The sequence below is a fragment of the Colletotrichum higginsianum genome, chromosome 1 (genome assembly GCF_001672515.1).
Source record: "Colletotrichum higginsianum IMI 349063 chromosome 1, whole genome shotgun sequence".
In the NCBI taxonomy this organism is placed as follows: domain Eukaryota; kingdom Fungi; phylum Ascomycota; class Sordariomycetes; order Glomerellales; family Glomerellaceae; genus Colletotrichum; species Colletotrichum higginsianum.
Genome location: NC_030954.1, coordinates 2,281,923 through 2,294,353, shown reverse-complemented (window position 1 = coordinate 2,294,353; position 12,431 = coordinate 2,281,923). Strand labels below are relative to the sequence as shown.

The 12,431-nt window shown below is 58.6% G+C and overlaps 3 protein-coding genes across 3 annotated transcripts; all 3 read left to right on the top strand.

The window, feature by feature from the left end:
- Nucleotides 1-1,983: 1,983 nt before the first annotated feature.
- CH63R_00705 (ATP-binding endoribonuclease) lies at nucleotides 1,984-4,464 on the top strand (the record flags this gene model as incomplete). The annotated part of the gene is made up of 1 exon (XM_018295680.1): nucleotides 1,984-4,464. One exon carries the CDS (start codon nucleotides 1,984-1,986, stop codon nucleotides 4,462-4,464), a length of 2,481 nt encoding a protein of 826 aa, XP_018164042.1.
- Nucleotides 4,465-5,711: 1,247 nt separating this feature from the next.
- Nucleotides 5,712-7,095, top strand: CH63R_00704 (Pf02656 domain containing protein; the record flags this gene model as incomplete). The annotated part of the gene is made up of 3 exons (XM_018295679.1): nucleotides 5,712-5,921; nucleotides 6,222-6,639; nucleotides 6,743-7,095. 3 exons carry the CDS (start codon nucleotides 5,712-5,714, stop codon nucleotides 7,093-7,095), a joined length of 981 nt encoding a protein of 326 aa, XP_018164041.1.
- Nucleotides 7,096-7,863: 768 nt separating this feature from the next.
- Nucleotides 7,864-10,541, top strand: CH63R_00703 (DNA-binding protein smubp-2; the record flags this gene model as incomplete). Its single annotated transcript, XM_018295678.1, has 6 exons — nucleotides 7,864-8,333; nucleotides 8,509-8,740; nucleotides 8,813-9,871; nucleotides 9,955-10,114; nucleotides 10,201-10,261; nucleotides 10,451-10,541. The coding sequence occupies 6 exons, from the start codon at nucleotides 7,864-7,866 to the stop codon at nucleotides 10,539-10,541; spliced, it is 2,073 nt and encodes a 690-aa protein (XP_018164040.1).
- Between the last annotated feature and the right edge of the window lie 1,890 nt (nucleotides 10,542-12,431).

Sequence of the window (12,431 nt, the reverse complement as noted above, 5' to 3'; positions counted from 1 at the left end):
TCGTCGTCGTCCTCCTCCTCCTCCTCGTGTGTTGGTCTCGGGCCTTCTCGTTGAGCTGCAGCTTTGTCATAAGACCGTTGAAATAGCACGGGCTGAATGGGGGTGGGGTGGATGGAGCCCGTGAAGGAAGGCCTCTTGCCAATCCAGGTGGAGGCTTTTCCTCATGAAGTCCCTGCCCTTCTCGACCGATGATGGCCAAGTGGATGGACGACATGATATGATAATCCATCAGATCCATTAGATCCATCCGTCAATGGGACTGGGCTCTTTTGCGCGAGGCAAACTAATGTTGCCTGAGGCATCGCGTCGCATCCGGGGAATCCATAGTCGACGTGCCGGCGCTCCCCATCGAGGCCTCCCCTTCCTTGTTTCACTCGACAGAAACGTGGACTTGTATGCTAAGTGCGTGGTATGCGGGTAAGCGAAGTGCTACGAGTCGAGGTTCAGAGCCCACATGCACCGGCTAGCCAGTCTGGTTGGGCCGGTGTGCGGAAGTAGAGGAAAATCAGTGTCGGGCGGTGTAAGGTTCTGATGGAACCACCGGTCCATGATTCTGAGTGAAGCATGAAGGACAAACTCCAGTGCAATTTTGGCGCGGTCCGCCCAGAGGACAAGAAGGAGAGCGACGGCCTTGACGGATGGCCCGCTAATCTACAGGCCCGGCGCCGCCCGCGACCCCAAAGACCCCCCCCCCCCCCCCCTTGTCAAAGGCCCAGGTCAGGTCCCCTACCGGTGAGATACCTAGGTACTCCGCAGGTGTATATAGGTACCCGTATCACCTCCCCCGGGCAGTGTGAGTGGGATCATAGAATAACCTCAGGCAGGACCGAGCCCGGCGAGCGACGGGGTCCAGCAGCGGTGTCCCAATTCCCACCTTCCACCAGGCCCGAATCCCCAGCACCGGACCCGACAGGCCCCCCCGACGGCCACCAAATTGCCATGCCCATGAGCCGAGGACGGCCCAGGGCCAGGGCCGGGTTAGGCGAGAGTGTCAGACGGATATCTCAGTTTGCCACGGCATATCGCTCCTGGGTATCCGTAGTGTTGTATTGCATTGTTTGACCCTACCCTTCAGGGACCCCCAGCAGACAAATCGACTTCTCTAGGAATCTTGGGAGACAGGGAGGTCCATCCACCAAAGGCATGGAAGGGGAAAGGTCAGCAGCCAGACCAGTCAGGATCTCGATGAAGACGAGGAGGATGAGGGGCAAAGAGGCTACGCTTGCAAGGCCCCGTTGCAGAGGAAGGTCTGAAGAAATGTCCCCATAGCTTCCACTGCATCCAGCTGCCGTGTCGTACCCATTTCCTTCGGTGTCGTCGAGTATCGTCTTTGCCCCATGTAGCTGATGAGTGGGTGGGTGGATGAGTGATTGTCAGTGTGTGGATGAGTGAGTAAATGACTTCAATGCATGAGGTGAGTGAGGTGAGTGACCGGAGTGAGTGCAGACAGGTACTGCAGCAAGTGCAGGTACCAACCCTCAGGGCTACCCGTCTCTCACTTCTTCCACCTTTGGCCCCGTTGTTGCCAAATTGTCCGAGCGGAGCGGCACGTCGCGCAACTCTAGTGACTGCAATTTTCTCTCGATTTTTGTTTTCATTTAATTTTTCCACGTTACAGAGAGGCACTGCAATCTTTTTCTGCAAGACCGCTTTTCCCCACCAGATACCTGTATCCCGGGCTCCTCAGTGACTCCGCGCCAAACGGCTTCGACCGCGCTCGCCACTAATCGAACGGTCTGCCCTTGGCGCCTGAGCGAACCAGTCTGTTCCCTTCCCGCGACGGTGTGCAGATTGCTCCATGACCCGCATGAAGTCCGGGTCCCCGTCGGCTGACAATTGACTTTTGCACAAAGTCTGCCAGACTCACAAACGCCAGGCCCTGCACAACACGGGTTCCGGGCAAGCGCAAGCATCCGGCCCAGACATCCAAGCCGTCCCGCATAATCCGAATAGTAGTAGCCCGAGATTTGAGCTCCGCCCGTCATGTCATCCGAACAGCTGAACGTCATCGCATTGGTCTCGGGCGGCAAAGACAGTTTCTTCTCCGCCCTGCACTGCCAGAGGAACGGGCACCGGCTCGTCGCCCTCGCCAACCTCTTCCCGGCCGCCCCTGTCAGCGCCGGTTCCGACGCCAGCGCGGCGACCATCGTTTACAAGCCCAACGGGGATCACGTGAAGGTCGCCAAGAACCAGCGCGAGGAAGGAAACGAGGCTGGGAAAGGGGCCGATGACGACGTCGACCTGAATAGTTTCATGTACCAGACCGTCGGTCATCAGGTCATCCCCTTGTATGCGGACGCCACGGGTCTGCCGCTCTACCGCCAGCCCATCTGCGGAGGCGCCAAGTACGATGGCAGAGACTACGACTCGCAGGCCGCCTCGGCGCGAAACAGCGACGCGGATGAGACGGAGAGCATGGTGCCGCTCCTCCGCGCCATCATGGCCGACTACCCGGAGGCCAATGCGCTGTGTGCGGGAGCGATCCTGTCAACGTACCAGCGGACACGAGTGGAATCCGTCGCGCTGCGCCTGGGCCTTACTCCGCTGGCATATCTCTGGAAGTACCCCACGCTGCCCCCGGTCGTCCCGGGAGTCGTCGAGGACGCCCAGCTGCTTCACGACATGGCCGCTGCCGGGCTGGACGCGAGGGTCATCAAGGTCGCGAGCGCGGGGCTCGATGACGACTTTTTGTGGGAGAAGGTGAGTAGCATACCGGGCGCCTCTCGTGTGAAACGTGCCCTGAGAAAGTTTGGCGCTGCCGAGGGTTCCGTCATTGGCGAGGGAGGCGAGTTCGAGACGCTCGTGCTCGACGGCCCTCCCAGTTTGTTCCACAAGGCCATTGAGGTGCCCGAGTCCGGTAGACGGGTCGTCAGGGAGGGCGGCGGCACGTCGTGGTTGAGCTTCCAAGGGGCAAGTGTCCGAGAAAAGCCGGCCCCTGAGACGGACATGGGAGAAAGCTGCTCCCCGCCCCGAGTCCCAGACGTCTTGGATCCCAGGTTTCGATCCTTGCTGGACTCGCCGCCTCAACCCGAGGAAGGCCTGTCCGAAAACGACTTTGCGAAAGGCGACGGCACGACGTCGGCATTGTCCAAAGCTCCTTCCAACGACATTCACTGGTCTCTCGACGCCAGAGCGGGACCGGGACAGAGACTGTCCGTCGAGCAACAGACTGAGGAGATAGTCCGGCAAGTTCGAGAGCGCCTCGCTGCACATTCTCCGCCGTTGCCCACAACGGCCATCACCAATACCATCATCGCCCTGAGTTCCATGTCGGATTTTCCCGTGGTCAACAAGATCTACAGCAAGCTGTTCCAGCATCCCAACCCCCCATCCCGCGTAACTATTTCTTGTGGCGATCTCCAGGAGGGAAGTGCGATCAACATCCATCTGACGGTCAAGCCGCGCCTGGAACATCGCGAGCGGAATGGCCTCCACGTCCAGTCACGGTCCTACTGGGCGCCTGCGAACATCGGTCCGTACAGCCAGGCCATCGACGTGCCCCTGATCGTTCAGGGAGTGTCTCTATCTCGGGACGGGCAAGAAACTATTCCTACGGGGACCAGATCGGTGATGATCGCAGGGCAGATCCCGCTCGTACCGGCGAGCATGGTCTTGCCTGTCCAGAAGACAGGCAACTTGGAAATGCAAGTCGTCCTGTCCCTACAGCATCTCTGGCGCATAGCCGCCGAGATGAAGGTACAGCTCTGGACCAGCGCGGTTGCGTACTTCCCGCAGACACCGGAAGATGCGGACAAGAGACGCCAAAGTCGCCTCGCTGCCGCAGCTTGGAAGGGCGCGCACGCCCCCGACGAAGACGAGGATGCGGATAACGAAGGCGGGCCGGATCTGTGGGATCGAAAGTTCAATCCGGCGTACATGTCACTCGGAGACGACGCCGCGGCGCCTCCGAAACTCCCAGACTGGTCCGTCGTCAAGGGCGTGGCCGAGGAGGGTGACGGGGGAGATGGCAGGAAGCCAGTGCCTCCTTTCTTCGCGGTCGAGGTCGAGGAGCTCCCCCGGCAGGCCGGCGTGGAATGGCACGCTCATCTGGGCATCGCGGGTCTGGCGCCGTCGTCGGTCGAGTACCAGACCTTCAACCTCGAGCCGTCGGATGGGGAACCCTTTTACAGACGCGTCTGCCATTTCGTAGTCTCGGGGAGGCTAGTCCATACGACTGTATCCTGGCTCGCGAGGCGCGGCCGGGGCGCCCGCCCGCCGTCTTCCCTCTCCGACGTGGGTGAGTGGATGAGGCGTGCGTACCTGAAGTCCATCGGCAGCGAGCAGCGCGCTTCAGAGGCCGGGTTCCCGTACCTGATGTACCTGAACGTGCCGGGATGTCCGTTTGCGGCCGCGGCGCCTGCCGATGTCGGGAAGGAGGTGGAGCGGATGACGGCGTACGTCAAGGCCAAGTCCATCTATGACGAGAACGGAGAGCTTATTCTTGCTATTGGTTTGTGGAAGTAGATGGTTCACGAATCTACGAAGACGCAGGAATCGACCAACGTTGGTACTCCAGAGCGTGGCCGGTCCGTTTGTGTGTATGTGTGTGTGTGTGTGTATGCATCTGTGAGATAATACACTGAGAGAAACATAGGCACGGAGGCGCGGATCCTGGTTGCATGCTCAACTACACGTCTACATTTTTGGTTGCATGCCTCGGAACCCCATGACGGAGGCTGAATTCGTTCCCTTTCCCTCGTCCCGCCCCCCCTCTTCTCGGAGCGTTCCGAGGTAGTACCCCCGTGGACGACGACCTGCCTGGCATCCGCACATCTGGATTTGTGCCCATCTGCTGAGTGGAAGGGGCTATATGTTGGTGTTTGGATCCTCAGCACACATACAACGGGGAATGCCAGCCATCAAGTAGCTTCTGTAAGAGAAGAGAAAGAAACAGAGTCAGGAAGTGCGGAACACAGAAAATCCGGGGGAGGGACCCCCAAAAGTCTTATTCCCCGATGTGAGGTTGAAGGACTGATTCATGCATGACGGACACTGGACCTTCCGATTGGCGGCAGTTCGTCCCCCCCGGAAGTCAATCGGCGGAGCTCCGAGATCTCGCGTATGGGAATGGTCGGCGACCAACCAAAACATCCAGCGCCGACCCCCCGTTGCATCCATCTATCCAGATAAAGCTCTTGGGAGTGGGTGCCTGACCCGTGTCATGGGGTTCGTATCTATGCAAGATATAACAACCACCCGAAGGGACGTACTTAGGTAGAAACCCGTCTCGTCTCATGTTACTCTGGGGGACTGATCTCACCTCTCAAAACCTAGATACAGTACCGTACTTCTCTTCCCCACACTCTCAACTGGCAGCTGACAGCTACCAGCTGTCAACAGTCCGGCCAAAATAGACGCTAACGGACGCCGAACGGCGACGCTGCATGGCGGCCCCCACTACCTTACCTTACCTTACCTAGAAGGACTAGCGCAGCCGTCCTGTGCAATCGCGCCTTCCAATCCCTCTCGAGCCTCCGATTGCGAAGCTCTCATCTCCCCAAGAGGACCAAAAGAATCCTCCAAGAAACTCTAGTCTCGGGGATCTCTTGTCCCTCGCTCCCGACCATTCGACCACTGGAATCACGTCACTCGACCCCTGCTCTCGCGTGAGTTGAGCCACCGTTCGCCCCTTCAGGTCCAAGGCCCCTCCCGCAGGCTTGCACCATCTTTTCGGATTGGGACATGCAGACGCCCCATGTCTCTCGGTCGTGATGGCGTTCGCCCGCGACGATGCCACGGATGTAGCAGTATCTCCTCCTCCGTCCGATTTCCAGACCCAGCAGCAACCGCGATCCCGATCGACCGCCAACACCCCGCAGGCCTTAAGTAGGCGTGCTTCCTACGATGACAGCACCCCGGCCTCGCCGCGCTCGCTCTCCCGCAGGCAGAGCACCAACGACCGTATCAACGAGATCTTAGAGGTACGTTTTCAGATTTGCTTATTTTTTTTTTTGGCTCTCGCTTCTGCACCTGTCCGTAGCAACCGATCGACCACCCGGGACTGTGGAACCTTTGTGTGTCTGTCTGCTTTAATGTTGTTCAGGTAGCACCGAGACCCTTTTAGCCGCCAATCTCACTCTTGTCTCTTTGGACCCTGGCTGGCCAATTCAACTTTTTTTCCCTAACCTTCTTCCTCGGTCCTTTCTCTTACCCCCCCCCCCCCCCGGGCCTCCTCCCTCTCGTCTCCTCCGTCCTCCTACTCACGCCTCCACGGAACACAGACAGCACGAGACCGCGCGCAAGCAATGGGCAGCGGACTCTCGACGACCCGCTCCGCCCCCGCCAGCCCCCCGCGCCACTACTCCCTCGCCGACGGCTCCCCTGATGAGAGCGTCGGCATCATCTCCCGCGGCCCGGCCCGTAACTACCAAAGCATGAACGCCACGCCGGCGCCGCTTTCCCACTCTGACCCGCAGGCCGGTCTGCGGCCCCGCAAGTCGGCCCAACCGACCCGGAGCCACCTACCGGCTCAGACCGAGACTGAGGAGGAAGAGGAAGACTACGACGCCGTGGTTGCGCGGGAGGAGCGAGAGCTGGCGGCGCGGACCAAGGAGCCGTGGTACACGGTCTTCCTGTCGAGCTTCCACAGCATCGAGCTAGAAAACAAGGGCAGCGTGGCCCGCGACCACCTCGCACTCGGTATGCCTCCTTCACCACTACCATCACCCCCCGGGGGAGTGGGACGCACAGCACTCGACTGTCCCGCATGACCTTCGCTGACCAAAACACTTTCCTTCGGCAGAACGGACCTTCCTTGCCTGGCTCCGCACCTCCCTGGCCTTCGCCTCGATAGGCATCGCCGTGACCCAGCTCTTCCGCCTCAACTCGTCCCTCTCCAACCCGGACTCGACCGACCCCAACGCCCACACCCTCCGCCAGCTGGGCAAGCCCCTCGGCGCTACCTTCCTTGGCATCAGCATCCTCACTCTCTTCCTCGGCTACCAGCGCTACTTCCGCGCACAGCAGTGGATTATGAAGGGCAAGTTCCCCGCGAGCAGGGGCACCGTCATCATCGTTTCCTTCGTGGCCTTTGCCCTGATGGCGGTGAGCCTGGTCGTGGTCATGGTCGTGAGCCCCACGAGTAGAGAGCGTTGATTTTATGTCATTTGGTGGGGGGGGGGGGGGGGGGGGGGATTGAGTCTGTTTCGATGTCTATACTTGACAGAGTTTGGCGCGGGACTACTTTTGTCAGAGCTACGTGTCTGAATCATGTTTCTTATGTACATCCAGTATCACGCAGGAAATGAGCAAACTATATACCCCTTGTCAAAGCCGGCGGGCAGAACACTCGTCATCACAGGACGATACGTGCAGCATATCGTGGGGGCCACGGTTCATCTGGAATGAACCCCAAGCGGGGCCACCTTTTCACTGATGATTGTAGGAGTCGCAGGCATGTCGAGACGAATGCGCCAGCAGTCCCTCCTACAATATAACTGCGTATCCCCGTGATGTGCGCGCCGCAAAGACGATTCTCTCCTCGCGGCCCTTACGCTGACATCTAAGGGCTCACCTCGGCCTATCAGATGACGTCAAAGTCAAACACCACCTCAAAGTGGGGCCTGTCCACTTACAACCTCTTTTCCTGACCACAGAGTACATATATTTCCAACGACACAACACTTAACTCGTCTCGCCTCACTTACACACAAGGTATAGCCCGTCTCCCTCGCCACCCATACCAATTGGTTCATCTGGGTCACCCAGCCGTCATCGATCGCAAACCACTGCTCTTGAATTCCGCCAGACGGTGCAAAAGTCGCACGCGAAGGCTGTCTACCCCGCCGGAGGGTCTCATCGCGGCAACGCAATCACCGCCCCGTATACCGAGGAAGATAAAAGAGAAAAAGAAAACCCCCCAAAATGTCGGCATCGGAACTCCTCTCCGTCCCCTCCTTCGCAACGACACAGCTCACCCTTCTCTCCGCCGAGCTCGCCGCCGAGGTTGCCGAGTCCTCGGCCCTCGTCTCTCACCACGCCCCCACTGCCCTGCAGCGCGCGGGCCTCGCCCTCCCCAACCTCGTCGTCGGCGGCCGCCGCACTGGTCTCGGCGGCCGCACCGTCCTCGAACTTGGTCCCGACCCGGCCGTGTCCTCGAAGCTTCCCGACCACGGCCTCCGCCCCGGCGACATTGTCTTGGTCTCCGAGCAGCCCACCGGGAACGCCAAGAAGAAGGAGGTGAAGGAGCTCGAGAGCAAAGGCGCGCGGGGCGTCGTCACGAGGGTGCGCAATGAGACAGTCGGCGTCGCCGTTGACGAGGGCAAGGGGGAGGAGAGGGAGTTTGGCGGGCGGGTTTGGATCGTCAAGGTCGCCGACGATGTCACGTACCGGAGGTGAGTCTGCACTTTCTTATGTTTGCTTTCTCTACTCTGCAGAACAGAGAGACAGATGAGCCTTGGTAGTGGTTCGGGTTGAGCATGGCCTCATCACGCGTTCGGCTCGGCGGGCCAATCGCCACTGGAGGCCGAGCTTCTTCCAACGACGAACCATTTCAACTGACCATCACAGGATGAGCCAAACCATGGAGAGGCTTGAGAAAATGACCGAATCCGAGTACACTGCATTCATGCGCGTCCTTTTCGGCCTCTCGACCCCGTCTCCCGTGCCCCGAGACCTGGCATCAGACTCGGACCTCTCCAAGATCCAATGGATCGACCCTTCGCTTAACGACTCCCAAAAGGACGCCATCCGGTTCGCGCTGGCATCGCGAGAGGTGGCTCTCATCCACGGCCCACCGGGTGTGAGTCCGCCGTAGTTCCCTTTGTCCTGTGAGCCAACCACATGGAACTGCGACTGATTGACACACACTCAGACTGGCAAAACCCACACCCTTATCGAGCTGATCCTCCAGCTGATCAAACTCGATCTCCGCATCCTCGTCTGCGGGCCCTCCAACATCTCCGTTGACAACATCGTCGAGCGCCTCGCGCCGCACAAGATTCCCATCCTCCGCCTCGGCCACCCGGCCCGCCTGCTCCCCAGCGTCCTCGCCCACTCTCTCGACGTGCTGACACAGACCTCCGAGGCTGGAGCCATCGTCAAGGACGTCCGGGTCGAGATGGATGCGAAACAGGCCTCCATCAAGAAGACCCGCAATGGCCGCGAGAAGCGCCAGATCTACGCCGACCTTAAGGAGTTGCGCAAGGAGTTCCGCGAGCGCGAGCGCCGCTGCGTCAGCAACCTCATCCGTGAGAGCAAGGTGGTGCTGGCAACGCTGCACGGCGCCGGAGGGCATCAACTCCGAGACCAGCAGTTCGACGTTGTTATCATCGACGAGGCAAGCCAGGCGCTCGAGGCGCAGTGCTGGGTGCCCTTGTTGTCGGCGAAGAAGGCCGTCTGTGCCGGCGATCATCTGCAGCTCCCACCGACGATCAAGTCGCTGAACTTTAAGCTGAAGGCTGCGGCGGTACCGAAAGAGGCCGCGGGCAAACATATCAAGGGCATGACGTTGGAAACGACTCTGTTTGACAGGCTACTCGCTCTGCATGGGTCATCCATCAAACGTATGCTGACCACGCAGTACCGTATGCACGAGAAAATCATGAGGTTCCCGTCAGACGAGCTCTACGAGGGAAAGCTCATCGCTGCAGAAGCAGTCAAGCAACGTCTTCTGAGAGACCTACCGTACGAAGTTGAGGATACCGAAGATACGAACGAACCGTTGATCTTTATTGACACGCAAGGCGGCGACTACCCCGAGAAGAGTGAGGATGACGATAAGGACGCTGTCAAGAAGGCAAAGTTCAGTCTGCATGGGGAGAGCAAGAGCAACGAGATGGAAGCGGCGTTGGTGCGCCAGCATGTGCAGAAACTGGTCGACGCTGGAGTCAAGCCGGAGGATATCGCAGTCGTGACCCCTTACAACGCCCAGGTATGTCCAATCGACCCTCTGGGTTTCGTTCAATTCGGCAATCGCGAGACGCAGGGGGATGCTGACATCGGATAAACCGAAAGCTCGCCGTTCTAGCGCACCTAAAGGAGCGGTTCCCGGGCATTGAGCTAGGCAGCGTGGACGGCTTTCAAGGCCGCGAGAAGGAGGCGGTCATCGTCAGCCTGGTACGGAGCAACTCTGATGGAGAAGTAGGGTTCCTCGGTGAGAAGCGTCGGTTGAATGGTAAGCTCGCAAGTGATGATCACGCCGCGCCCGGGAAGATCCCGGCATGCTGTGTGACGTGACGCATGAACGTTAATGCGTTATAGTGGCAATGACACGACCCAAACGCTCCTTGACGGTAATAGGGGACTCGGAGACGGTCAAGAGGTGAGTCCGTTTGAGAATTCCTTCTTCCTATCCCATTCTCTCAACATTTTTTTGGGTCGTGCGGCGTGAAGACTTCTGCACAAATGGCAGATGGTGTTGGCTTGTAACCTGAGACACCGCTGAGCCGCATCCAGCATTCGACATATCGGGCCTGTTTCTTCTTTTGCTAACCTGTATCCTCACCATCAGAGGCAGCAACTTCCTCAAGCGATGGATGGACTTCCTTGAAGAAAACGCCGATCTGCGTTACCCGGACTTGTTGTCACTTCAGGGGTCTTGATGCCATCTTTGGGACGGTGGGAAGCCGCGGCCTCGGAGGTCCGCCCCACCTCTCCTCGATGCCAGCCTTTATGCGACGAAAAAAAAAAAGAAAAAAAAAAAGAGGCGTGGTCAGAGAGGAAGACCGGACGATCTGGAAAACAGGCGAACCGGATTCCTCGGTGTGTTAGCCCGCTTGGGGTGGCCGTTTACGAGACTGGGATGGTTCCTTATGCGATGCGATGCGATGTGCTGGTTCCCCAACACTGCCAAAACGGGAATGGGCTGCATTTGTCTGTCTTCTGGCGTAGCATACCGTGGATTTTCAAGCGGCCGTCATACCATGCTCGCGTTCCACCGTGGTTCATGGGGAGGGAGCGTCCGTTGACGCAAGTTGATGGGCGCCGGGGCCTAGGCTGCTCGGGTTATGTCGTGATCCCAGACGCGATAAGAAGGGAAAAGGCAAAGACTGAAGGAAGAGACAGGGCACAGATGCCAGCCGTCACGGATCAGACGAAGAAAGTGGCCCCTCCCCCCCCCCCCATGTATGTTTCAGGTTACTTTCAAGCCTGTTCCCTGTTCACGTGGCCAGACCCGCCATATTCTCCTACCGACGAGGACGGGCATGTTTGACCTTGAACGCATTCGTAATTGCGCCGCTAGTACACTGTATTCTGGGTGTTTGCAAGTTTGTGCGCCGAATATTCACGGCGTTGGTTGGGGCTGTGAAAGATTGATCCAAGTCCGCAGATGATAGCGGGCAAGTGTCAAAAGCCCTTGGCGCAAGACACCACAAGGACTTGGCGGAACCCCCTCTCGAAGACGACGAGTCTGGTGCTATGTTCGCTGCAGATGCGAAACGACAGACAAGACGCCGTGCCCCTCTCGTATCTATCTCGTGGCTCGGTCGTTGGCAACTTGCACCGCAGCAGTTCCTCTGGATCCATGTACTTGATGAGGGGCAATGTGTGTGAGGGTCCACGATATGTATCTAGCTCGGAATTGCTGTTGCCGAATAGTCGCGGATATTGTACTAAGGGCGGGCTGCTTTGGTGGCACTTCGGAATCCGATGTTTGCCTTGGTATTCAGGAGGCGGGCGCGAAGCGGGCTCAACTTATGAGTCGTGGTGAGCATACCGTGATACGGGCGGATTGTTCCAATGGGAACCGCATAGTATCTCACCCCTCCCAGCAGAACGGTTCGGCTCTGGCCACATACGACGATGCCAATTACGGGGCACTTGCTAACTGGACGCATGTTCCGACAGCCAGAAGGCCGTCGGCATACGGCGAGTGATGGACTTCGTGAAGCCGGCTGTAGTGCATCTTATGCTAGCTCGATTATGCCGTCGGGGGAGGCGAACGCTGTGTTGACAGGAAGAACATAGGCCGGATACCTCGTTAGATGGTGCTCCACCGTGGTTCACCGGAGCGAGTCGATCAAACCGTCACTGACGGAGGGAGAATATTTCGCGTTCAATCGAGGTTGCATCGGGGGCTGAAGCGACAAAGCGCAAGTTTGTGCGTGACTCTCACGGTGCAGCCATGGGGCTGCATCAAGTTGTCCACGATGGAACTGTTCCGACAACGGTTGGTTGGCTGGTCGTGCCATGTGTGCATGCAGAGTCTAGGAATAGATGGCTCGTCGACCAACGTGGCAAGCGGGATCCCTCAACACCTGACCATCAAGGACTTCCGGCAGGGTATCGTCGCCATTTTGGCGGAGCCCACTCGCAGGATGCCATATGGTGTTCGCTCAGCCATCGTAAAAGATTAAGAAGAAAAAATACAAAGGGCGTCTCGCGAGTCATGGGATACGGAACGAAGAAGCCGGCAGATGCCACCACGTTGGAGGAATGGCCGAGTTTGATGCGGGCAATGGAGCATCGACCAGAACTGGACTAGGCTCTGT